At 38.7% G+C, this 26,779-nt stretch overlaps 1 protein-coding gene across 2 annotated transcripts in view; it reads left to right on the top strand.

The window, feature by feature from the left end:
* PIEZO2 (piezo type mechanosensitive ion channel component 2) overlaps positions 1 to 26,779 on the top strand; it is a 496,788-nt gene that overhangs the window by 412,423 nt on the left and 57,586 nt on the right. The window contains exons 27-35 of one of the 2 annotated variants that reach the window (XM_066352260.1): positions 1,172 to 1,268; positions 2,990 to 3,149; positions 4,581 to 4,670; positions 6,790 to 6,911; positions 7,927 to 7,998; positions 11,934 to 12,040; positions 13,280 to 13,378; positions 17,286 to 17,397; positions 22,386 to 22,445. In XM_066352260.1, the coding sequence (XP_066208357.1) occupies positions 1,172 to 1,268; positions 2,990 to 3,149; positions 4,581 to 4,670; positions 6,790 to 6,911; positions 7,927 to 7,998; positions 11,934 to 12,040; positions 13,280 to 13,378; positions 17,286 to 17,397; positions 22,386 to 22,445 (919 nt within the window). The remainder of the gene's footprint in view (positions 1 to 1,171; positions 1,269 to 2,989; positions 3,150 to 4,580; positions 4,671 to 6,789; positions 6,912 to 7,926; positions 7,999 to 11,933; positions 12,041 to 13,279; positions 13,379 to 17,285; positions 17,398 to 22,385; positions 22,446 to 26,779) is intronic. The other variant, XM_066352258.1, reaches the window with a different exon arrangement.

Here is a 26,779-nt window from a genome sequence, read left to right as displayed (position 1 = left end):
GATCCATTACTAGAAGCTGACCCCTGCCGCCATTTTTAGAAAATGTGTAGCTACAAACTCCGTTCATTCATTTATTCTGTGAACCTATATTGCACTGTTTTTTGCTAGGGATTATTTTATATCTTGAGGAGCTAAAAATAAATAGTATTCAATTTTTATGCTGAAGGAACTCATATTGTAAAAGGGAAGCTCAACCTACTTGTAAGCATAATATATGTTTTAATACTAATTATTACAACAGTTCAGGCAAACAAGACCAAAAAAAAGGGTACCTAATATATTACTTAGATAAATTGGAAACAGGCTTCTTGGAGGTGATACCATTTGGGCCTATCAGAGATTGAAGGTGTCTTCCAAGGGGACAATGTGGAGAGAATATTTCAAACATAGGGAACCTGGGCAAAAGCATGGCTGTGTAGGACTGAAACATGAATTCAGAAAGCATGTTCGGTTGGGTACTAATGCTGAGTAACTGCTGATTAGGGAGCAAATCCTAATTATATTTTTCGATCTCACATGTTCTCAGGAAATATACATCATCAGCCATTGCCTTTATGTGTTGGCTTCCAATGGTTAATTTTTATTTAAACTTTTCTTTTCTCAAGATGGAACTTAATGTATGAAAATAAAGCATTGATATGAGACAACTACATGCAAATTAACAAAATTATTGCTTTACAGAGAATTGACCAAAAATCCTCAAAACACATACTCTGCTCCTATTCTGAGAATTATGTATCATGCAGCTTATATTTGTGATGATGTCCTGGAAAATAGCATGGGTTTAATATGTCTGATTTGCCAGGAAATTACTGTACCAAAATCAAAGTCCTTGGGTTCAGGCTGACCCATCTGCTATCACAGAGTTCAGCTTCTCTCTATGATATTTCAAGATTTGCTCTTTGAAAAGAGAGGTGCTTCCAAGTGAAGAAACATCACACTAAAGACTCTCCTTTTACTTATTGGGTTTAATTTTCCTTAGGAAATGATGGTGCTTCTGAAGCATCAATTGCACTGCCCCTGTGGTGGCTTTAATTTAAGTATTATCAGTACTTCCCACTATCACTGGCACTGAGATTTTGTGAATTCTTGCATATGTGGGATCAAAAGACATCAAGCTTCATTTCTGAGTGCAGAGTTTCAGAATTTGCTTTTCCCATTTGCTTTTCAGATTGGAGCATGTGGATACATTGAAAAATTGGTTAAAAATAGTTGCTGGTTGATCCAAGCTTTCAGCCTGGCCTGCACAGTCAAGGGCTATAAAATGCGTAAGTATAAAAAGCATACTTGGGAGTGGAAGAACAAAGAAGGAAGGACAGCTGTATTGTTTTAATTTAAAAGTTGAGCCAAAACATGTAAAGAAAAGAGATAAAAGTGGAGTTCAATTTGATCTCTACATGGAGGCTGTGGGATTGCACTGCTTTGTGAATTTGTTGTCTATGACGGGAAGTGCTCCTGTTCTAGACACCTTGGATCCTTATCTCCAAACATGTCAAATCCTGCAGGTCTGGGGCTGGGTGTGGCCTGTGGTAACTCCCTGAACTTTTCTGAGTTATGATTAAGAAGGGTTACGGGCCTGACCTGCGGTGGCATAGTGGATAAAGCATCAACCTGGAAATGCTGAGGTCGCCGGTTCGAAACCCTGGGCTTGCCTGGTCAAGGAACATATGGGAGTTGATGCTTCCAGCTCCTCCCCCCTGTCTTTCTCTCCTCTCTCTCTCTCTCTCTCCCTCTCTCTCTCTCCTCTCTAAAATGAATAAATAAAAAAAAGGGGGTTGGCCCTGGCTGGTTGGCTCAGCGGTAGAGCATCGGCCTGGCGTGCGGGGGACCCGGGTTCGATTCCCAGCCAGGGCACATAGGAGAAGCGCCCATTTGCTTCTCCACCCCCCTCTCCTTCCTCTCTGTCTCTCTCTTCCCCTCCCGCAGCCAAGGCTCCATTGGAGCAAAGATGGCCCGGGCGCTGGGGATGGCTCCTTGGCCGCTGCCCCAGGCGCTAGAGTGGCTCTGGTCGTGGCAGAGCGACGCCCCAGATGGGGTAGAGCATTGCCCCCTGGTGGGCAGAGTGTCGCCCCTGGTGGGCGTGCCGGGTGGATCCCGGTCAGGCGCATGCGGGAGTCTGTCTGACTGTCTCTCCCTGTTTCCAGCTTCAGAAAAATACAAAAAAAAAGGGGGGGGTACAGAAGCCCACTTAAACCTGTGGGCTTAAAACTGTAACCTTTGTTACAGTTAGAATCTTGAATCATCAACATAATTCTGACTTCCAGGCTCTCCTCTCCTTACGTAGCTCATAGAACCTCAAATTCAGGAAACAAGTGGGGAGGACTGCAGAATTTCTGGAGTTAGACACCACTAAGCCAGAGGCAGAAGTCCCATTTCCGTCTCTCTGCCTCTAGTACCAGAACCCAGGGAAACATCACACATGGTCCTCCATGATACCCAGAATGGGGACAACTTCATCCTGATGCTCTCACACTTGTCTGCCAGTCCAGGCTACACTTTGCCAAGGATGACGAGTCACTGGGAATTTGTTTTGACTTAGGATCAGATGTGTTGTCAAGACTCTTTTTCTAAGAGATCCCACTGTGCTGCCTACCTCTGGGTAGAACCCACTCTCAGAAAGGGTGTTTTTTCTTGTCCCAGAGCATTGAGACACGCTGACATTATTTCTTTATGGCCTTTGTTGGGGGTTGAGGGAAGGGATCCCTTTCTCCCTAAAAGAGAGGCATACTCAGGAGGTCTCCTTGGCAAAGAGCCCCTCCTATTCCTTACATTGTCATGAGTTTGCTTGAGGTCAGTCTTATGGATCAATGTTCATATTGGGTATGATGTGCCTAGCTTCCCTTGTAGATAAATCAACTAACAAGTGAGTTGTTGGGTCAGAATGTTTGTTTCCTGCCTGTGTAATTATTCTAAGCCTGATCACACCAGGTTTTATAAAATAACAACAAATGGATGTTCATTTTAATCATTGTCTATTTTTTTGCCCCAGCTGATGACGACTCCTCGTGTAAACTCCCCAGTGGTGAAGCGGGAATTATTTGGGACAGTATATGTTTTGCCTTCCTCCTGCTGCAGAGGAGAGTGTTTATGAGTTACTACTTCCTGCATGTTGTGGCTGATATAAAAGCTTCACAGATCCTGGCATCGAGGTAGGGCAGACTTCTCCTAGACTCCACTCTTCTTCCAGTTTCTGTCCCTGGTCTTGTAGGTTTAGGGGGAAAGACTGGGAAGATGACTAGGTATTAAAAGGAAAGCCATTCAGATGGGGGTGTCAATGGCTGCATGCATGATCCCTTGACGGCTGTACCCACCTCAGAGACACTGGGCAATTGAATTGTGAAATCAGTGACCTTGACAGGTGAGAATCAGAGCTGAGCACCAGTGAGCCGAGGTGGAAAGTAAAGGCTTGGAGACAGTGAGTGCCAGATATTGGCCTGTGCGGGGGCAGTGCTGTAAGGCTGTACATAGAAAAACACAGGGTACGTGTTTTTCTAAGATTTGACAATATTTGCATGCTTATAAGCAGGTTTCATAGCAGTGGAAAGGTTGAAAATGCAGAAAGGAAGAAAGGAAAGAAGTATAGAGTCCCTCGGCAGTGGATGGGGAAGGGACCTGAGCACAGGCAGGCCTTAGGCAGGAGAATGTCACCTCTCTGTCACTGCAAAAAAAAAAAGGGGGGGGTACCCACAGGATAGGTGGCAATAAGCTGAGCGAATAATTGCTTCATGACTTATGTTCTCCCTGGGAAGGAAGAAGCCAGGTCATTTAGTGGGATTAAAAAGCCCTTGACAGAATTCAAGATTTGAGAAAAGGAAGAGTTTGAAATAGCCACTAGAGAGGAACAGAAGGGTTTCCAGAGTGTGGTGCAGTGGACAGTCTGCCCAGCATGTGTTCTTTGCACCTGGATGACTGTTCACCCAAGCACAGGGCTAGCCACCATTGGGATTCTACAGACTAGCAATTTACCAAGCAACTGTGCCCTATGACAATGGGACAGAGTTGAGGATGTTAAGAGAGGTTGATGAGTTGGCTTGAAATATCAGAAAAAACAGAAGGGAGGGGAAGGATAGAAAGAAGAGAATCAAAGAGTCCAGAGACTGAAAATCCCATTGATGGTGTTTGCACTCCAACTTTGTACATTCCCTTAAGGAGTCCTTAGCTCACTACATAACCTCTCTGTTTATTGAATAGAAAACTAATCCGAACTCACTGCTTGCAAATACTCCCTAGTGCAGCAATTAGAATAAGGTCAGAGGAGTAACACTTCGCTTACAACATTCTGTGGGACAGGTTTGAAGAGGCATGTGGCTTTTAATGTCTTAGAAAACACAGACCATTTTATTTTCACTGCTCTCTCGGGGTTGTGAGCAGCTACTCCTTCCTGGGAGAGGTGGCACCATGTTTGTCCACAGGGAAGAGGCTTCTAGAAAGGGCATGTGACTCCTACCCCCAGGCAGGAAACTTCAGTCAACACACAGCCCAGCAAGAAGTGTTTTCTAGTCCTAAGTAATCATTTTAGGGGAAGGTGAGTAACGACAATAGAAATGTTAACTTGTTCTATGTCTCCATTTTTGCTTTAGAGGGGCTGAGCTTTTCCAGGCCACAATTGTAAAGGCTGTAAAAGCAAGAATTGAGGAAGAGAAGAAGTCAATGGATCAGCTGAAGAGGCAGTAAGGATGCTTTCCTTTACTCTCCTCCTTGCCTTTTACTCTGGGTCTCTATGATCCCACTCAGACACACTCAGCTCTCGAGAACTCAACCCCCCCAAAAAGCTACCGTATTTTTCGCTCCACATAAGATGCACCTGACCATAAGACACACTGAGGGTTTTAAGAAGAAAAATATTCTGAACCAAATGGTGTGCTAAAATATTTAATAAAATACCATATTTTTCACTCCATAAGACGGGCATTTTGAGGGGAAGTTCATCTTATGGAGTGAAAAATATGGTATTCCTGTTAATTTTCACAACTTCCTAGGTGCTTACTCACTCTGGTGCCTGATAGACTGCGAATGGGAGCTGTTAGAAAGGAAGATGGCTGCAAGGTGGTAGGCAGGGAGCCGTCTTGGGGAAGGCCAAGGTCAAGTCTTAGCTCGGCTCTTTACTTTGGAAACTTAAGCAGGTCATTCATATTCTCTGAGGTTAAATTTTCTGTCTTACGTTTAGGGCTCACAATTCTACCTAAGTTTTTATAAAGAATAAACAAGTTAATGAATGAGATAGCATCTTGCCCAGTGGCAGGCACTTGGAATAAATGATCATTAGATCTGTGGGTGAAGGGAACAAATGCAGAGTCCTGGCTCTGGAAGGATCTTTAGAGATAATATAATAGACTCTTTTCAGGAAGAAATAATGGCACACCATATTATATAACTTAAAAGTCACAACTAACTAAAAGCAGTACTAACAATAACAATAAAACCCATATTTCCCTAGATTCAATTTAAGACTTTTTCCACCACAACATTCTGGAAAAGCCCCAGTAAGGGACTGACTTCACCCTAAAGATTTGAGAATTCTGAATTCTTTGGAAGGGATATTTGTTTGTTTGTTTTTAACACATTTGTAAAGAATTCTCTTAGAGTGACATTTCCAGCAATCAATGGAACTTCTGAGGATTGGTAGCCTCCCTGTGTTTGGGGGCCAGGTTTAAGAGTTAATGGCCTCGAATGGAGAATCTAACCACTTTCCCCAAGAAAATGGAGATGTCTGTTAGGCCACAAGAAGAATTTTGAGTTTGCTAATACTGCTTCATTCCATTCTGACCTCATATTTGCTACTATAAATTACAATATCCCATAGCATGGTTATTTTTACAATCAAAGATATGAGATATAGAGTGTAATACAGTGCAACTGTTGCTAGTGTGGTTTCTAACTATGCAAGTCAAGTCTAGAGAAACAAATTTGGACCCCCATTTAGAATGTGTTCCCATAAGCAAGGCCTGTTACTCCAATTTACTTCACTAAATTTGTTCATTTGCTTAACCAATAGAAGGGCAGAATAAAATGGAGGCAGTGATCATTGCAAAGACAAACTGAAAGTGTTGTTTTAGTTGCACAAAGCAGAAATAGTGCTTAAATCTTAAAGCAGTTTAAAGACTTGAGCACTATATCCAAAATTTTAAGACATTAAATGAAGCAATGAAACATTTCAGGGGACAGATCTGGGAAATAGAGTTCAATATTGGAGTTTCTGAAGAGACTTCCTGAATAAGCAGACAAAATAAAGGTAGTGCATCAATAATTAAAGATACAATAATACATTTTCCGATAACCAATAAGAAATTGGATTTGAAATAAAGAAGAGGCATATGTTCTAACAAAATACTAAAGAACATTTGGGAGTGACTTTGCTATTTACAAAGCAGTTCTCACATTCATATATATGATAGTCACAACAACTGTGTAGACAGATATTATAAAAATGCAAACCCTAGGAGAATAAAGGACTTATATTTCATAATATGCTGTGTTCAGAATGGCTGTGGTACAAGGTGTAAGTAGACAGAAACTATCACATATCACACTTTAGCATAATTATTACTGGTCAGTATTAAGACCATTATTATTGCTAGTGTTAACACTAGCATCTGTGTAGTGAAAATGAACATGGGTGTATTTTAAAAAATGAACATATTGTTCCTAATAAGAAACCATTCACAAATCTAAAATATTGGCCACTTTGTTCACACTTTTAGCTATACACATAAAAGTGTGAACCTAAAGTATGGCCGTGTGATAACTGCCACCGTGCTCTTGCATTGCTGCTGCTCTTGCATCTTACAGGATGGATCGCATCAAAGCCAGGCAACAGAAGTACAAAAAGGGTAAGGAGAGGATGCTGAGCTTGACCCAGGAGTCAGGGGAAGGCCAAGACATCCAAAAACCCTCTGAAGAAGATGATGAAAGTATGTCAAGACATTTTCCTCTTATTCAAGTACCTTGACATTGAATAATAGCATGATACTGGCTAGGGCATAAAATATATAACTTTTCATTTGGGCAATATTATCAATGTATTCTTTTTACCTTAATTTTTCCCTTCTCAGTGAACAGGATACCTTTATTTGTTTCATAAAGTACATACTTAATGAATCCATAACTTTACAAGTGTCTCCCCTTCAACCAGACAACTTTTATCAACACATAACCTAGTTTCTGTTTCACAGATGTTTCTAAAGGAAATAGGCATACATTTACTTAATTTGTTCCTTCAGAGAAGATGTTTCAGATATGTAATCTACTATAATCTTTGATTTCTATAAACTTTATATAAAAGCTAAGTAGGTATGCATTTATGTGGTATTTAATAATGGTAATTAAAATATTATTTAATTATTGTCTGTTCCAATGAAACGTAAGATAAAATATATATTTATTATATCTAATATATTTTATATCCCATTAAGTTTTAAAGGTCTTCTTATAGATGTTTGCATGCTTTTCTATTTAAAGGGAATAAAGAAATAATGCATGACAGTATCTACTAATCACCAGTGAATATATATTTCTTCAACCATGCATTAAAATAATTATAAGAAAAATGTCTGGTTATGAGAATATATGCATTTTAACAAATTATTTGCCACTAAGTCGTTCTATAAATTTTGGATGATGCTTCCTTTCTGTTAATTCAATAGAAAAGTCAGTGAGAAATACGTTTTTGACAGATAACCCCATCTTTTTTAATATTGTTTCTCTGTTACTAAAAAGAAAGTGAAAATGTGGCATAATGTTAAAAGAAAACAGTACTTATCTGCTGAAACATGTCAGCTTCTCGGATTCAGTAGAGTTCTTTTTCCTGACCTCTGATGTACTTTTGCAACTTATCTATATTTTGACAATTGAGTTGTTAAAGCATAGTTTTCAAAATTTGTTTTTCTCACTTCATAAGAATTAATATTTGGACATATTTTATTTTAGGAGAAGCAGACAAACAGAAAGCCAAGGGCAAAAAAAAGCAGTGGTGGCGGCCTTGGGTTGATCATGCTTCCAGTAGGTTTGCTCAATCCTCTTACAATTTCATCAATTCTAACCCTTATATCCTTGACCAGAATTCAGACGTCCCCATGGCCTGTGTGTTCCATGCATGGTTTGATCCTTGTGACTTGATAGGGGGTCAGAGTATAGGAAAGTTGTAATATAAATGGGTCTCTGAGCCTGTCTACAGAATCTTCCAGATAAATCAGCTGATTAGCATCCCAGCTGAAGAAAACCCAACGTGTGGCTTACACACTTCTGAGCACCATTTATGGGCTTAAAAACGGAAGAATAATTGACTACTCCGTTGTCCACTTCTGAGCTCCAGATCTCTGCTGATGTGTGTTTGTTTTATGGCTTAAACCCCTTAACAAAAATATGTTTCTGCTCCTCTTGAGTCTCTGATTTAAGGGCAGTCGTTGTGTCTGAAGTGTTGTGACCCTTTTTGTAAGGCACTAGGCATGAATGCCAGTGAGCCTCCCATACCTTTATCCCAGAGCTTTGATTTTATTTATGTTAAGGATTTTTTTTTGCAATTTATTAAATATAAAAATGAGGACAACCTAAAATTATTTACTTTGTCACTCTGTCTTCATTCTAGTTTCAAAGAGGCTCTGAAACCACACTTCAAATTCAGCTCCTGGCCCTGGCCAGTTGGCTCAGTGATAGAGCGTTGGCCTGGCGTGCGGGAGTCCCGGGTTCGATTCCCAGCCAGGGCACACAAGAGAAGCGCCCATCTGCTTCTCCACCCCTCCCCCTCTCCTTCCTCTCTGTCTCTCTCTTCCCCTCCGGCAGCCGAGGCTCCATTGGAGCAAAGATGGCCTGGGCGCTGAGGATGGCTCTGTGGCCTCTGCCTCAGGTGCTAGAATGGCTCTGGATGCAACAGAGCGACGCCCCAGAGGGGCAGAGCATCACCCCCCTGGTGGGCATGCTGGGTGGATCCCGGTCGGGCGCATGCGGGAGTCTGTCTGACTGCCTCCCCGTTTCCAACTTCGGAAAAATGAAAAGGAAAAAAAAAACAACAACAAAAAAATAATAATTTATTGTCCATTGGTATGTTAGTCATGTTAACAATCTAACAATGCATTGCAGTATATGCCTCTTTCTATCAAGTCACAAGTAAACTATGCTTATCTTTCTGTTTTTAAAGGGTCCTTTGCTAGTTTAGAGAGACCTATCCATTTCAAAACTGTGTCATACTAAATGTTTGGTTCTTTCAGCTGGGGCAAATTCCCAATGCAATCATTGTGGTTGTATTTCCCTTCTCATCTAAACACTGCATTTTGGAAGGATTTGGATATGGTCTTTGATAATCAGCTTACAAGTTGGGAATAATTTAAAGCACTTTCTATGAGGGTTATTGTCTTTAGATTTTCTGATTCATTTCACCCTCATTATATCAAGTTCTTGAAGACTGGTATTAAACTAAACGTGCCTGTTAACAATACCGTATGGTGCAATAATGCATGAATGTGTGCAATTCATAGATTGGAGTCAGATTCTCAGCATAGTGTTAAATTTTTTTCACAAAATGCATTTCCTTTACAAGTTTATGAGAAAATGAAAAAAAATGAATATGTGGTTTAAATTTTAGACCATAACAAGTTCTAAAACTTATCTTCAGATCTGGAAGCACTTTATTTAAAGCTCTTATTTCTTTAAAAGTAACTGGGCTTTGGAATAGATATTTCTTAAAGGAGTCAAATATAAAAATAAATGTAGTTAGCATACCCTTATATAAATTCATTGACAATATAATAGTGTTTCTATGTTGTTCATATTATTGGTAAGCACTCAAGATCTTAACATAGACTGCAGATAACAAATCTCCCACTTCCAAACCTGTGTGCACACATACGATTGCATTATTGCTGTTCAATGATACCTTCCGTTTCAGTGTGGTATGTCTTCATGTCAACTCAGTACTATTTAAATCAATTAGAAATCTCAATTTATTGTTAAATATCTGAAATAAAAGGCCCAGTTTCAGGAGGCAGGGTTTTAAATGTTCTTTTCATGCTTAGTTGCTCAGCAATAGTATCAACATCCACAATACGTATATGGACACAGGCTGTAGACAAGTTCTCTATCCAAACTAACAAAGGCATATATGAGAGCTTCTCCACTCATTAGCAGATAGCACTAAAGAATATTCTATTATTTTCCTACTTTTATTTCAGTAACTTTTTATAAAAAAATAGAAAATATTTAATGTTTTTTTAAATGTATTAATTCTACTTCTCACATACAAATTAGTAGTTTCTTTTAAATTATAAAATCAATGTTATGACTACTTGAGATGAAAGCTGTTTAGGCTCCCAGTCCATATGGATGAAAGTTAAAGAAGGTATGATTGAATACAATTTAAGCGACTGTTGATTTTTAGAGACTATAATGAGGGTAAAATGCTCAATCTTATAATATTTTGTTTTTATCAATGACTATGTGATTACAGTCCATGTCACTTTCCTGCAAATCTCGGAGCTTACATGAAGGCATTACTTTAATGGTCTTCTCACTGTCAAATGTAATGCTGTAACTTTGGTTTTTTCTGCTTACTCTCACCTTATGTTCTACTGCATTCATTTCCTCAGACCTGGACCCAGTACCCTGGGCCCGGTTCTTTCTTCAAAATAAAAATCACAAATTACAGTGCTTCTGTTCAAGGATATAAGGCCCAATTCACTCACTCTGTGTCTTCATGGATGGAGGCCTCAGATACGTCTGAAATCACGGGCAAAATTATTTAACTTTTGACCATATTTAGTGATATTCAAGTAACTAATATTAAACAAGCCAAGGTTCCCCATTATCTTACAATAAGTCCAAAAGATAACTGAACACATTATGTTATGTCACCCAAAAGATAACTCAGCATTTGAAGACTTGAACATAGCTTGAAAAAAAAAATCCTTTCCTGCAATGATGGTGCAGTTCTTGTAGCATCAGAAATGTATATGCTGGGTCTCTTTTCTCTGATAAACTTAAAATAATGGCTAAACTGAAAATATTTGGATCCTTAAATTTCTTTAAATCTCTGGACAGTAGTAATATGTTCTTCAATCTTAGCACAGTAATATGTTCTTGCAGGGAAGGTAGTAAGCAAGGCAAGAACAATCTATACTGATGAGCTTTATGTCTTATGCTCAATCCAGGTCTCCTTAAATGTCAGGAAGTAACTGGAGAGCTCCTGGTTGACCAGAAGCCTAACAGCACTATACTGTACAAGTCATGTCTGCTGTGCCCCAGTCAGTCCGTGCCACATGTATAAACAGCCTGGGGGGGTTGCTATTCTGGTTGTGTTGTTCTTTTCATGTTACCCATCCTTTTCTTCCTCATGGCAATGTGCTATTAAAAATACAGACAAACAAAAAAATCACCTCCTTTATAAACACCATGTTTGTTATGTCCCTTTGTGTCATGTGTGTAAAAGTGAGGTCTACACAGTATACAATAAAGTAGAAGATTGGTGACACTGATTCTTGGCCTGGAATCTTCCAGATTGGACTTTTTACAAGTCTGGACCATTCAGACAACACCAGCCCCCTACTTTACTTTGGCCCTCTCTAAGGGACCAGATTGCTGAATGGTGAAATAGTTTTCAGTTATATTGGCCATCTTAGTAACAAAACTGGTTGCTGCAGAATTGATCTGATGCATCTGTATAAAATTTGCAATGAAGAAGGAAGAAAATACCAGATAAACCCAGTAGTGGCCAGTTCTCTTATGGCATAGACAAGGCCTCATGCTCTGGAGACCCAGTCATGCCAGCAACACGTAGCATAGCCCAGAATGAATTTTCTTCATCTCTTGTTTTTCTTCCCTACCTGTCTCTTGCTATGATCCTTTTATGGACAATTTATGTGTATCTTCGAGGGGCACTTCATTAATAAGCCTCTGATTATCTTTTATCTCTTTCAAGAAATAAGTAAATATTTTGTTTTGCTTAGTGGTCAGGAGTGGAGACTATTATTTGTTTGAAACGGATAGTGAAGAGGAGGAAGAGGAAGAATTTAAAAAGGAAGATGAAGAACCCCCAAGAAAGTCAGCTTTCCAGGTAATTATGGGATTTGGGAGACCATGTCCTTTCCTAGTTGAGTCTACTTTTTGACAGATCATGATTACAAGCCTAAACTTTTACCATGTTCATACATGTTAGAGTGCCAACAAGCCTCAAACCTACACCTAAAATAATTTATTCCTCATTAAACTAGTGCTACTTGCTCTCAGCATTGCCATAATTATGACCATGCAAGAACACTGTTCCAGTTCAGTCTTCATTCACTTACATCAAACATTTTCTGATCCTTTAAACAAAAAGTTAAACTTCCTTGGGTGAATGCTATTTTTCTGTTAAAGTAGGAGATAAAGAAGACTTCTCTGGCATTGCTCTGGGTTACTTGAATGGATTTATATTTTGATATGTAGCATGAAAATAAAATACTTGCTTTGTTTTAAAACAAATAGTTACTTAAATGTTACTTAGTTTTGAAAGTCAGTTTTGTTTGTATTGCAAAAGAGTTGAGAATATATTGGAAAAATGAAAATATCTAGCATAGCTCTGATTTTATTCAGCTTAACTGCCCTGCTTTTTCTAGAACCTGCCAGATCATTCTCAGTTGAATAGCTCATTAACCTAAATATAGTGTACCCAGTGAATGTATAATTAATGCTACCTAAATGTGATGATTTGTCAGAAGAGTTATATATGGAATGGAAGCTTGATGTATTTAAACGTATATACATTTTATGAAGGAGCCACCTATTAGGAGTCATTTCCCATTTGTTATACTGTAAGCACCTAGAATTACATAATATGTCAATGAGGAAGCCCCCACCGGTCTGCCGGCCATGTCTTCTCTACTTGTTTTCCCAGTGACACTGAAGAACTGAATTATTCACGGAGACACTTTGCTGTGCTGCTTTCTCACTGACCACATCGCTAACTTTGTGTGTTTCTAGATGACTGTCTGTGTGCACGTGTGCAGCTGTCCTGTCAAATACTAATGACTTGACTTGTTTATTTCTATTCTAATGACTTTTATTCTAACCATCACTCATCACGCAGCAAAGGAGAGACCGTGATCATCTTCACTGTTTTTATGGATTACTTACAATGATTGACTATTTTCTTTATTCCTAAATGAGCAGAGCACATTTTATTCTAGCTTCAATAATTGACACATTTGAACCTAGTTGATGTAATTGTAGAGACAAACTCTTACTGACGTCTTATATTAAATTATTAGTTTTTGTTTTTTTCTACTAATTACTCTTGCTTTGTCCTTCTTTATAGAGAGCTATTGGGAAGTTTGCTTCAGCCATTTTAGCCTTGCCAAAGTCTGTCATTAAACTTCCCAAAACTATTCTTCAGTATTTAATCAGAGCTGCAAAGGTATTTGATGTTTTCCTGGTGTGTGGTGTGTGACCCTCTGCTCCGTAGATCTTTAGACAAGCAGACCCCTGTGCTGTGTCTGCATTTTCCCTGTTCTATAGATCAGGCCATGAAGGAATGATAAGAATTTAAAATACTAGGCAAACTTTTCCACAAAGGGTTCTGAGAAGCCAAAGTTCCTATTATTTTATTCCTGTTTTTTTTCCGTTAATACCAGAGCCTATGGAAAAATAGAGAAAATGCAGATACACATCTACTTTCTGTCCTTTGTGTAGTTTTGTCTAAGTCACATCTCACTTTAAAAGGGTCACATCTGGTTGCATGCATCAGTTATGATGTGTGAAAAGTCTGATGATTTTTCTCAGAAAGCTGGTTAAATTACAAATATGCTAATAAAGACTCAGTTGCTCCAGCTCCTTTCTGGCTTCCTGTTAAGTCTCCATCTTCCTAAACTGGACGTCATCTTCCGTTTCCCATTCGGAGTTCCGGACTATGTCCGCACTAGAGTGTGCTGCCCTGTGCCATCCGCTGCGGCTCTCCCAGGTCCTCAGTGACAGCGCTGAATAAACTCTTTTTGTCCAGCTACCTCTGTTGCTGTCACTTCATTGCTGAAAATCATAGGCAATGAATTACTCTATACTTTAATGAAAACTGTTTCTCTTGAGTTAATCTGAGGCAAGCACTAAAACTCTTAGATCTTTATGCTCCTCAGAGTTAAGCAAATGGTTTGGACCTGGGGAGCTTACTTAAATGCAAGTCGTTTAAATGAAAGCCTGGGTGGGACCTGAAATTCTGTAACACTAGCAAGTTCCTGGGTGAAGTGCAAGCAGCCGGTCCCCCTTAAGCAGCATGATCTAATAATACTCTAGTTCCTACCATTTTTTAAATGCCAGGATTCTAGTCCTTAGTTTAATGTTCACTGTTGTCACTTCTCTAGGATTCTTTGTCTTTTCTCCTTCATGACTACCACAAGAGTGTCTCCATCCCTATAAAAGCATTTATATGAAATATTACAATGTAATTATCCCCCATCTTACTCTTTTAACCCTTTGAGTAGTGAGTGTTTTTCATGCTCACTGACCTCCCGGAGTGAGTTTGTTTTTTGTTGGTTTTTTTTCAAAAAATGAAATTAGTTCCAGTTACAGTTTTATTAACTTAAAATCATGTTTGTTTGATAACCAATTTATGGAAACAAGAAGAACATACATTTGCCTTTTTATTAATGCTGCCTTACACATTTTTAAAATAAAAATTTTTGTACAGTCGTACTCTGGCTGGTCAGGAAGCACGAGGACATACATGAACATTGGTACTGCTCAAAGGGTTAAAAAATCTTCTTACAGACAACATAAAGAATTCTAGTCCTGGGCCGCACCTGAATTAAAGGACGTTTATGACACAACCAATTACAGATGAGGATCTCCACATCAATGAAGTTCTTTCCTGTTTTAAAGATTAAATTATTTTTTGTATAATAACTTTTCAGTAAAATGAATTCCATTTTCCTTAATATATATGATAAAACTTAAGATAAAATCATGTAAAATAAAATTTATAAAGTTGAGAGTACAGTGACTGTGCAGTTTGGAGAAGACAAAGATCATTTAAATACATTTCCCTGTAAATTGCTACTTAAGGTTAGTAGTCCTCATGTCCAGTGGTACCCAACCTTTTTTGGGCCACGGACCAGTTTAATGTCAGAAAATATTTTCATGGACCGGCCTTTAGGGTGGGATGGGTAAATGTATCATGTGACTGAGACAAGCGTCAAGAGTGAGTCTTAGACGGATGTAACAGAAGGAATCTGGTCATTTTTAAAAAATAAAACATCGTTCAGACTTAAATATAAATAAAACGAAAATAATGTAAGTTATTTATTCTTTCTCTGCAGACCGGTACCAAATGGCCCACGGACCGGTACTGGTCCACGGCCCAGGGGTTGGGGACCACTGCTCATGTCTGATTCCCTAGAGACCCTTCAGATGGATGATAGCTACAGCCACCAAGTCAGAATTGAGAAGTTTCAGTAAGAAACTTCCATTTCTTGACTCAGTAAGAAATGAGGTGTTTCCTCTTCTACCTTCATTATCAACTTTTTCCTCCAACAGTTGAACTTAGGCCAAACTGACCCTCTGTGAGAAATGTTCCTGGAACTGTAAAAGGTTTGCATTTCCAAACATCAACATTAAGATAGCTTACCTATGGATAAGGACTTTTCATATGATTCTTTCTCCCCCCCTTCTTCTCTCCTATTTGCGTTATCTAAATTCTTATCTCAGTGAGAAAGAACTGATAGACCTAATTGTTCAGATGTGTGTCTAGAACCAGGAGTTCCCTTTTAAAGCAGTCAGATTTCAGTGGCTCTCTGCCATTCTACAAGACTTCTGAAGCCTATTCTAAGCACCTCCTCTTCTCCCACCTTCTCGTCCAGTCTTCATTTTCTTCAGAGCAAAACAACTCCAGCTGTGAACTTAATACATTCATAAATCCTGAACTTTTAAAAAATTTTCTATTTTGGGGATTCTTGCATTCTCTAAAAGCAATGCTCTAATAACTTTTTAAAGTAAAATGTCACCATATTTTGCTCTTAAGCCTGAAAACTTATTTACGTTTAGAAGAATAGCTGTTTTTTCAAAGAATATTTTATAAAAACAAGTTTGCTTATTAATATACTAAGCCTCAAAGATATTCTTGATAGAATTCCTAATTAATCTGCTCAATAAAGATCTACCATAAATTCCTTTATTTGGTCCTTCTTTTTCAAATTCTAGTTTTTCTCATTTTTCAAAATGCGATTTGGGGGCATAAAATAATTTTTTTTTTTTGTCTTCTGGATTTATTTTACATTACCATATATGGAAACATTGAATTCCTCTTTATTTTTACTGACATCTCAGTGCCCATGGTGTCCTTAAAAACTGTGCTTTTCAAAGATTCCAGAAATCTGAACATTATATACAATAAAATGAAAGTGTTTGGGTCTACAAGCACCCCTGCGAAATGTTGCTTTAACTCTATGATGATAATAGAAAACCCAGCTTCCCTGAGACCCAGGTGTGTCGGTGGGTGCATGAGGAGCATGCCTGCTTGGCTTCGTGGTTCTAGGTGGCTGACTTTATATATCTAGGTTTTCTTTTTGTTCTTTCTGCATGACTTGGGAAACTATTGGTGGGCGGGCTGTTCAAAGTGGGTCTATCGTGGTTATCGGTTATAATATATAATATTTATATTAATGCAACTATTTTCAGCTCTTGAATGAAAATGACAAAAGGAAACAAAAAGCACATGTTTTTCTTCCAAACCATCTGAAATAACTTCTTAATCTTAATATCATACTATTTTTCCTCTCCAAATACTAATCAGCCTTCAAAACCCTTTGTCAAGTTGCTGGTAATAGCTGTTATTTGCAAGTGAAAATATCAAATGTGCAAAACTATTTCCCAAAGTAAAGGAGTAAAAGATGGTATTTTGTTCCTGACTCAAAGTTTATTTTTGATGGGAGACTATTCTAATGATACTTCGTGAGGCTTCCAGTTTATTCCTGTTGTGTGGAATGGGAAAGATTTAGTTAAGTATCAGAGATGGTGGTAGGACGTGGGAGAAGTGCTGGTTTTGTACACACCGGAAGTTTCTCATGATCGTCTGTGATCCCAGCTGAAATCTATATATTTCTACGTATCCGTATTCATCTGTTATTTCTTAACAAAAGAAATAGCACAGGGCAGCTCAGCATATGAAAGGCTATGGGGAGGAGCGGGGGAGAAAGGATATGAAAGAGAGAGATTTAAGTTTGTGTTGGGAGAAATAAAAAAATGTTTCCAGAAGTCAGGATGCTTGGTGTTGGTCCCTTTTCTTTTACATCAAATTATTATGAAGTCAGAAAAATAATTGAACTCTCTCCCTTCAGTTTGTTTATCAAGCCTGGATTACCGACCCTAAAACAGCACTCCGACAGAGGCGCAAAGAGAAAAAAAGGTCTGCCAGAGAAGAACAGAAAAGGAGAAAAGGCTCTAGGGAGGGTGAGTGTCGCAGGGTGGGCGGGTCTAGCCCGGGTGGGCGGGTCTAGCCAGCATGCTCAGGTTCTGTGGCCCGGAGGAAGACAGTGGAAATGCAAAAACAGAATATTCGGAGAAATCAAATTCTTAAGTTCTAAAGAAGGCAAAGCTTTTTACTTGTCCTTAATTGCTGTGTCTCACACTTGGAAGAAATTAAAACATGAATTTAAGTTAAGGTACATTTTATAAAATGGAAAGAGAGGTCAGATAAGCCCAAAAAAAGTGGAAAGAAAAAATTAACTTTGAGGGGAATATTACTAAGTTACAGAGCATATGTACAAGACAAGACCTTATCATTATGTGAAAACATGTTTTTAGAAAAAACTAATAAGAAAATAAACATTTGCTCAAGAAAAAAGGGAAAGCACACTTAAATAGTATTCAGGAACCAAAAATGGAACATAACTACCAACGCTGTATTCAACATTATGCTGATGCATTTGAAGACAAATGACAGGAACACAGTTTTAAAGGGGAAAAAACTACAAACCACAACAAACACTCCAATAGCAAAGTTAAAGTGCAACAGGGGCACTCAGGCAAAACATTTTCATTATATAAATCTGACTAAAGGTTAGTATGAATGAATATGAAGACAATTCATAAATCAGAAAACGGAAGTGGCCTTTAAAAAGAAGCTCAGCTACACTATTAGTATGAGAAACACAAACTAAATATTTTGACATTTTGATTTTTTACCTCCAGGATTGGCAAGCAACTAAACAATTTGTAACATCACCATTTGGAACTATCAATAGTAGCAAGTTATGTGCTTGTACAGACTCTGAATGGTGTTATAGAGTTATATACATCCACTTTGAAGATTAGTATGTCAATATCTGTGAAAATTTAAATGTACATATCCTATTAGATACCAGTGCCAGTTCTAGGTGTGTGGCTTAACCTGAAGCAGGATTTGTACATGCACACGAGGATACATCAGTATTTCTCAAACATTATTTGTTAATAACAAAAACTTAGAAACATCTTAAATGCTCACAGGAAGAAGACTCAAGTAAATTATGCCGCCAGTATATAATGGAAATATAATGGAATGCTCTTCAGTAGTTTCAAAAAACAAGATTACTTTGAACTGACTTGGAGATCAATTCCTGACATATTGTTAAATGAAAAGCACTATGTTGCAAAATGTCATAGACATTATGAAATCATTTATGAAACAAAGGAAACCTCAAGAGAATATTTTGTATTTTAACGGCTGCATATAATAGTGTATAAATGCAAAAGAAAGATCAGGAGGAATACTTAGGAAATTATCAACAGTGGTTACTTCCGGGGGAGGAGTGGAGAGACTGGAATTAGTGGTATGATTAAAGAGAACTTTAGGCTTATCTGTTACATTTTTATGCTTTATAAAGAAAATGTATATATGATCCTCGTGAAATCAAAAATATATTAAAAAATAAATAAAAAGGAAAATATAATTTCTGATAGAGTTCTAATTGTAAAGCCTCTCACCATTTTTATCATTCTGCCCCCTGCTATCTCCTGGTAACTTTCATTTTATTTTATTTTGATTTAATAAGATAAACTTAAGGCAGAACTGATGACAAGACATCTCAGTAAAGAGATAAATGCACAAGCTGCCCAAGAAACCTACCCACTAAGCTACCAAATACTTCCAATATGTACGTTCACTTTCACTCCTTTCTTTTGGCCATAGCACATGTGTGCAGGCTTGGTTTCCTTTGTTTGTTTTTTAAAATGAGTTCATGTCATACCAACTGCTCTTATATGTTCATTAGCAATGCATCATGAACATTTCTCCAATTAAGTATTTATAAATCCATATCATTTTTAAGTTGTAAAATATTCTGTTATATGAATATGCATAATTTATTCAACTGGTCCATCACTAATGGACAAAAGTTTGCTTCCAGATTTTCTACAATGATCAATGCTATCATAGATATCCCTAATCGAAACAATGTATATACATGTATGTGTATGTATATTAAAATGCATAGCAAAAACTCAGGAAAAACATGCATTGTCCATAGAATACGTTATCAAAAGTGGGATTACGAGCCTTAGCCGGTTGGTTCAGTGGTAAAACATCAGTCGGCCAGCATGTGGATATCCCAGGTTCAATTCCCCATCAGGGCAAACAGGAGAAGTGACTGTCTGCTTTTCCGCCCCTCCTCCTCCCCCTTCTCTCTTTCTCTTTCTTTCTCTCTTACTCTCCCTCTCTCTTCCTCCCATAGCCATGGCTTGATTGGTTTAAGTGAGTTGGCCCTGGTACTGAGGATGGCTCCATGGATCCTCCACCTCAGGTGCTAAAGATAGCTCAGTACTCAAGCACTGACCGTAGACAGAGGTTGCTGGGTGGATCCTGGTTGGGGTGCATGTGGGAATCTGTCTCTCTGTCTCCCCTCCTTTCACATTAAAAAAATAAAGATTTTATTTATTGATTTGAGAGAGAGGAAGGGCGGGGAACAGAAACAAAATCACAGCAGTTGCTTCTCTATGTGCCTTTACTAGGCAAGTCCGGAATTTTGACCTGGCAACCTCAGCATTCCAGGTCAATGCCCCATTCACTGGGCCACCATAGGTCAGGCACTTATCGAAACAATTTTTAATTTTTTATGTCAAGTAGGTCTAAATTTCTTTTTGATGTTTCTAGGTTTCAGTTCTGATTAGGAAATTCCCCCAAATATTATGCTAATGTTTTGCCAAATTTCCTCCTAGTTTTATTTATACTTAGAAGTTTTTATTCTATGAAGTAGAGATCTAGTTTATTTACTTTTTACTTTTAGGTTGATAGACGGTTATGCACTCCCTGTTGATTAAATGGTTCTTCTTTTTTCTATTAAATTTCAGTGCTACTTTTGTCAATATCATGCTTTCATTTACTCTTAGAAATGTTTCTGGATTCTGAATACTGACTCACTGTCCTATTATCTGCTAGCTTCAGGCCAATGTCATATATTTGTTAGTTGGTTGGTTGGTGTTTTTCTTTTTTTACTTTTTTTAATTTAATTTTTTTTTATTTTTCAATGACATTTTACATTTAATATTATTTTCTATTAGTTTCAGATGTACAGTGCAGTGGTTGGAAAATCATATACTTTACAAAGTGTTCCCCCTGATATTCCAAGTACCCATCTGGTACCATATGCTGTTATTACAATATTATCAATGTCATATATTTTTTAGTCTAGTAACTACAGAGCTAATTATGTTGTATACTCTCCTCGCTATCCATTTTATTTCCTTTACAATTGTGTTTGCTATTGTAAAATATTTGTTCTTCTAAAATTATTTGACCAGTTCTATATATATGTATCCTTCAACCATCTTATAAATGTTTCATGACTCTGTATTGTGAGGGTTATTTCATGTGCAGATAGAGCACCATTTACCTATAAATCAAAGGCAACAACAGTTCAAAGATATCGGGACTGAAATCATTTTTTACTTAATCATTTAATAAATCTTTATTCGGCACCTTCTTGGTACCAGGTGTCACCTCTTCCAGGTTTCCCCTAGGGAGGTAAAGCACATCCACTCTGTCTGATGTGCCAGGTCTGTGGTGCTTTCTATGCAGTAACTCACCTGGTCTTCACCACAGCCCAGGCCATTTCATCCTCTGTGTCCCACAGACGAGGAAAAGGGTCCAAGAGGTTGAAGAAACTTGCCTAAGGTCACACAGACATACAGTGGGCGGTGGATCTGGAATTCAAAACAAGCATCCTGGCTCTAGATCCTTCTATCTTAACCAGTAAGGAACACAAGTAGAGGGAAAGGAGAGACGCCAATGACACAGAAACTGCCTAGGTTCATTTAAAATACAAGTACAGATAACATAGTGTGGGGCCAGAGGAGAAAAGATGACTGAGAGTAAAAGAGTATAAAGGAATGTAATACCTCTTGAAAAAGACAGCGGATGAACAGAGCCTCACAGTCTGGCAGAATGAAGCAAGACCACGAGCAGGTCAGCGTAGCTGGTGGAAACAAGATGCAAAACAGAGGAGGAGAAAATCAGTTTGAGAAGATGAAGTGCAGTCCGATCATTAATGGTCTTTGATAGGGTTGCTGGAGAAAATCCAAGAAACCCAATTAAATTTGAAAATTTTAAATAAACAACAAATATTTATTTTAGCTTAATAATATGGCTATACTGCGTGGGACTTATTTATACAAAATAAAAAATTATAAAAAAAATTTTGTTCATAACCCTGCACTTGTCTGGTCAAAGCACATATGAGAGTTGATGCTTCCTGCTCCTCCCCCATTTCTCTTTCTCTTTCTCTCTCTCTCTCTCTCTCTCTCTCCCCCCCCCTTTCTAAAATGAATAAATTTAAAAAAATTTTGTTGTTTTTCTTAAATTAAAATTTAATTGGTCATCCTATATTGGTATTTGCTAGATCTGACCACCTTCTATGTCACTTTAGGGGGTGACACACTAAAATTTGTAACATCGGTCAGTAAACTCATAAAGGGTCAGGTAGTAACTATTTTAAGCTTTGCGGGTCATAAGTTAAGTTGCAACATAACTCTGCTATTGTAGGTTGAAAGCAGCCATCAGTAACACATAAATGAATAGGTCTGGCTGTGTTCCATTAAATTTTGAATTTAATGTCATTTTTATGAGCACAAAATATTCCTTTTTAAGATTTTTCAACTATTAAAAATATAAAAACCATTCTAAACCCAACAGGCCATTTTTAACAACAGGAAGCAGGAGAGATCTGGCCAGGGGACTGTAATCTTCCCACTCCTGGGGGCCCCTGATTCTTCTTCTGGAGAGAAGAGAATCTGAAAGCTGTGAATTCTTACAACTTTTCCCCAGGAACTCTTAAAATAGAGTTTCAGATAGGCCGACTATCTGAAACTTAATTTTAAAAATTTCTTTTAATTTAGATGAGTCGTGTTTAAATTTAATATACTTTAAATGAATCTAACTCATGTTTATTGAACACACTTGGCAGGTCCTGTGGAGTGGGAAAGCCACGAGGATGAACCAATCAAAAAGAAGTCGGATGGGCCAGGTAATAAGATAAAGACAAATATGACCTGGCAGAGATTTGAAAATGTCACTTGCCCAAATGTTTATGTAATGAAAGGCTGCCTAAAAACAATCCATCAAATACTATTTCTGGACTATGCCTAAATAATGTGTCCTTTGATATCTCCTGTGAAATTGCAAACTGACTCCTAAAAGTTGATCAATCTGCCCCTTGCACTGTGGGAGTAAATAAAGAGTGAGTTTGTTAAATCTTTTATCCAAGTACCTAGGAAAGGGAGTGTGGGGGCACCAATTATAAATGTCCCATAGAAGCTATCAGAATAGAGACATAAAAAATGTTAACAATTAATTTTAAAGAACAGAGAAGGAAGAAGTGGGAGCTAAGTAGAATGGGGGAAATGAGAGGTATTCTGGATGCTTGAGCCAACCTCCTCATTTTATGAGGGAAACCCAATCCCAGTGAGTTTACCCAGGATTCCACAGCTGCGGTCAGGGACAGAACCCCTGTCTTCTAACTCCTGGCCCAGTGGTGGTACCATTTGGGCTTCACATAGTATGTGATTGGGAGGAGGATTTCTCTATGCAGTGGGGGGGGGGGGGGGGAGGAAGGCATAACAAAATTCTCCACATGAAATTAACTCAAATGCTTCTCTTGTTCTGTAAGAACGCTGTTTTCTTTATTGCACGGGGCTGGAACTCCTGTGTAGATCACAAGCTGGATGTTCAAGCTCTTTTCTCTGGGCATAAATACTTTCAAGGATGCCATCTGCTGGCTCAAAATGAGACTTTCTGAAAGCTGTCTAATATCCTTAAACCCAGCCTCCGTTTCCAGACAATTCTGCTCACATGTCTGTGAAGCGAGTATTCTAATATTGCTCAAAGCCTTTTTCGAGAGCTTTAGGCATATTAACTTGTTTAAGCACCTCAAAACCCTCTTCCTCATCTGACAGTTAAGAAACTGAGGAAGAAATAGATTAGCTAAGTTTTCCAAGTCTAGATAGCTACTAAGAGGTAGAGATAGGATTTGAACCCAAGGAGTCTAAACCCAGAATTTGTGCTCTTTGATGACAATGCCCTGAGTAAAAATAAAAATACTAATTTCACATGTTAGTTTGTGATCACACAAGTTAATAAAGTGCATGTTATACATGTCTTTAACACAACTATTTTAGTTTTACCATCAAGACCGCCATAAGCAAAACTATGAAATAATTATATTTATATTTATCTGTATTTTATACATGTATTTCATAAATATTATATTTATCTAACTCTTCTAAGGAAATAACTGTGAATATGAGAAAAAAAATTAAGTTGCCAAAAAATATAAGATGCTGCTAATGTTGATTAGTCTACTGCTCATAAAAATTAGGGGATATTTCAAAATGAATAAGAAGCGATAAAATATCCCCTAATTTTTGTGAGCAGTACAGTTGTAACTAACTTCAAATCCTTCAGCCTCCAGAGCTCCAAGTTGCCTTTGATGTCTGTATAAAACAGCTTGAGGTTCCATCCAAATTACTGGGGGAAATGCATGCCTTGCTCAATAATGAAACAGAAGGAGGAGAACAGGAGCCGGGGGCTGAAGGAGAAGTGTGGGCGTTCCCAGTGCTCTCTGCTCAGAGTTGCTCTTCTGTGGAATCTGCAGCCACTCAGTGCTGTGAACCAGCATGGCTAATATTGTCCAGGTCCTGAGTGAGAACCGTGCGGAATGAAGAAATAAACTCAGAGAGAAAAAGAATGGGATCAGGTGGTCTCTGCACAGCCCATAGCTTGCCAGAGCAAAAGCAAAGCCCCTGGTCTACTTTATTATATAGTGCAGAGCCATATGCAAATAAGGAAGTCTCTGACACAAAATCACATATCTGAGGCATAAACAGAAATCTTCATAAGAATGCACCAGCCCCCACCATGCAACAGTCAAGGGTGTGGGGAAGATCTTAGTCTTGGAAGGGTGTGGGGAAGATCTTAGTCTTAGAAGGGTGTGGGGAAGATCTTAGTCTTGGAAGGGTGTAGGGAAGGCTTAGTCTTGGAAGGGTGTGGGGAAGATCTTAGTCTTGGAAGAGTGTGGGGAAGATCTTAGTCTTGGAAGAGTGTAGGGAAGGCTTAGTCTTGGAAGGGTGTGGGGAAGAGCTTAGTCTTAAATTAAGCCCTAGGCTCTAAGGACTTTGTCAGTTTATAGCCTATCTCCCATATATGCCCCGTTTTTATTTTTAAATTTTAGCTCATGTGCTGAGATTTGCACTCGTCTGATTTCCCAGATTCCAATTCAGAGGCAGATTGGAAAAATACAGAATAAGTACAAAATTAGTATAACCAATGTTAACAGATACCAAAACAAGTGTCTTAATACATTAATGGAAGCCTTTTAGATCATTAAGCAAATTCTTAGCCAATATAGCAGGATCCGTAATAAAGATTTTGCTGTTTTGAATGTCCTTAATATGCTCACCAAGTCCATGCTGACACATCACTGTTCCATATTCCCTGCAAATGCAACCCAACCCCACTTCAGTCCCATTGAAAATTGTCACAAGGAGCAGGAGTCACACACATCCAGGGAAAGTCTGCATGGCACTGGAACTGTTGTCACATTTCCACACTCTGCAGCTGGCCTCCAAGTCCCATGACCACTGCTTCCAGCACATTAAGCTTTTGTCACAAGCTTAATGTCAATTCTGGGTTTCTGGCGATGATTCAGGTAGACTGAAAGGGCCATGTGTAGGCATATGTGGAGATGGAGATTTTTGTTTTCTTTAACCTGGAGAGATGAAAGCAGGGAGCTTTTTCCTGAAGTTTTGCAGCCTTGAGGGTGGTGAGACGAACCTTGGGATTCACTATGCTGCATAGTAGAGGTAAATTTGTAACAGAAATAGGCAAATCTGGCTGGGTGAGAATAGCAACAAAGTTGATTCTGAGGATGGGAGGTGAAAGAAAAGAAAGGCTCTGAATTTGGAGAATAGGTCTTGGCCTAAAATACAGTTGGGGCACCAAGGCAGGAGAAGAAAAAGTATGTGTAAAGGAGACACCATGTATTAGATAAGGCAGTGGATCCATGGCAAGTGAGGAGGAAAATAAGACCATCAACACCTACAACAGAGATCTTTGAGGGATGAGCAGGATCCCAATATTTGGGCAAAACAGAGTAAGTGGCCCCATGTCTATACAAAATGAGATCAGTTTACCTGCTATTTGGATGGTCACTAGGCTCATCAATGATGATATGAGATGGGGCCAATGGCCCTGGGCACATTCAGTCTTCAGGGGCGAGTTCCAGAAGGCTGGGCAAGGTTAGGTCAGAGGTGGCTGGGGTAGGGCTGGAAGAGACTGAACCCTCCCTTGGAAAAGCAAAGGGGCAATCTACCTTCCAGTGTCCCTTTTTCCCACAATGAGGGCATGGCCCTGGTGGGGGCCGAGAAGCCAGACAGGCTTTAGTCCAATGACCTTCCTTTTTACACTTGAAGTAGGGCCCAGATGGAGTCTTATGAGGGCCCTTAGGAGCATTGGAGCCTTTAAGGGTGGCTGCCAAGAGCTGGTATTTTGCCTGATCTCTGGGCTCTGTCTGCCTTCTCCTGTTCCTCTTGGTCATTATAGTCCTTAAAAACCATGCTCAAGAGAGCTTGTTGAGGGGTTTGAAGGCCCTCCTCTGCCTTTTTAAGCTTTTTCCATATATTGGGGGCTGATTGGAAGAAGATAGAGAGACAGTATAATTTGCAGGAGGAAGAGGTTTGGGGTGTGCTAAGAGGATTTGACAGGTGGAACAGGTTTAACAGAGAGAGGGATGAGAGTGGAGTATAATAAGCCTTATACGATTGTGCTTGTGGAGTAAGTCTCTTCTCCTGGCTCATGGTGTCTCAACAAACATTCAGTAACCCATCAAGGAGCCTTAGCAGTCCTAGGAAAAACACAAACATATCCTTCGCCCCATGAGAGAACAGGGTCTGGCCCTTGCCAGATTCCTGTGAGCGGGTCCTTCCATCGCACTTCAGGGAATGCTTTCCTTGTTGGATTCCAGAGTCTCTAAGCTACTGAATGGCCCTGTACATCAGCATTTAAAGTTTTTTTAAAGTAAAAAGAATGTGATAAAGAAGATTTGCAGGAGTTTCAGGGTATGAATCCCTCCTTTTTATTTTTTAATTGACTTTTAAGTGTTCGATAGACATGCTCTAAATCTGATTAATCCTAATACATGAGTTGCTATTTTACTCTCAACTCAGAAAACAAAGAACACACCTTACAAAGCACCAACTAAATTAGCAAGTCTTTAGGCTCTACAGTCCATTCTGTTTAAATTTAAATGAGCACTCTTGACATGTTCCAATTTTAAAGCAAAAATGTAGGAATGAAACTATTTTA

This window comes from Saccopteryx leptura, chromosome 11 (genome assembly GCF_036850995.1).
Source record: "Saccopteryx leptura isolate mSacLep1 chromosome 11, mSacLep1_pri_phased_curated, whole genome shotgun sequence".
Taxonomy (NCBI): domain Eukaryota; kingdom Metazoa; phylum Chordata; class Mammalia; order Chiroptera; family Emballonuridae; genus Saccopteryx; species Saccopteryx leptura.
This window is presented reverse-complemented; position numbering and strand designations above follow the sequence as displayed.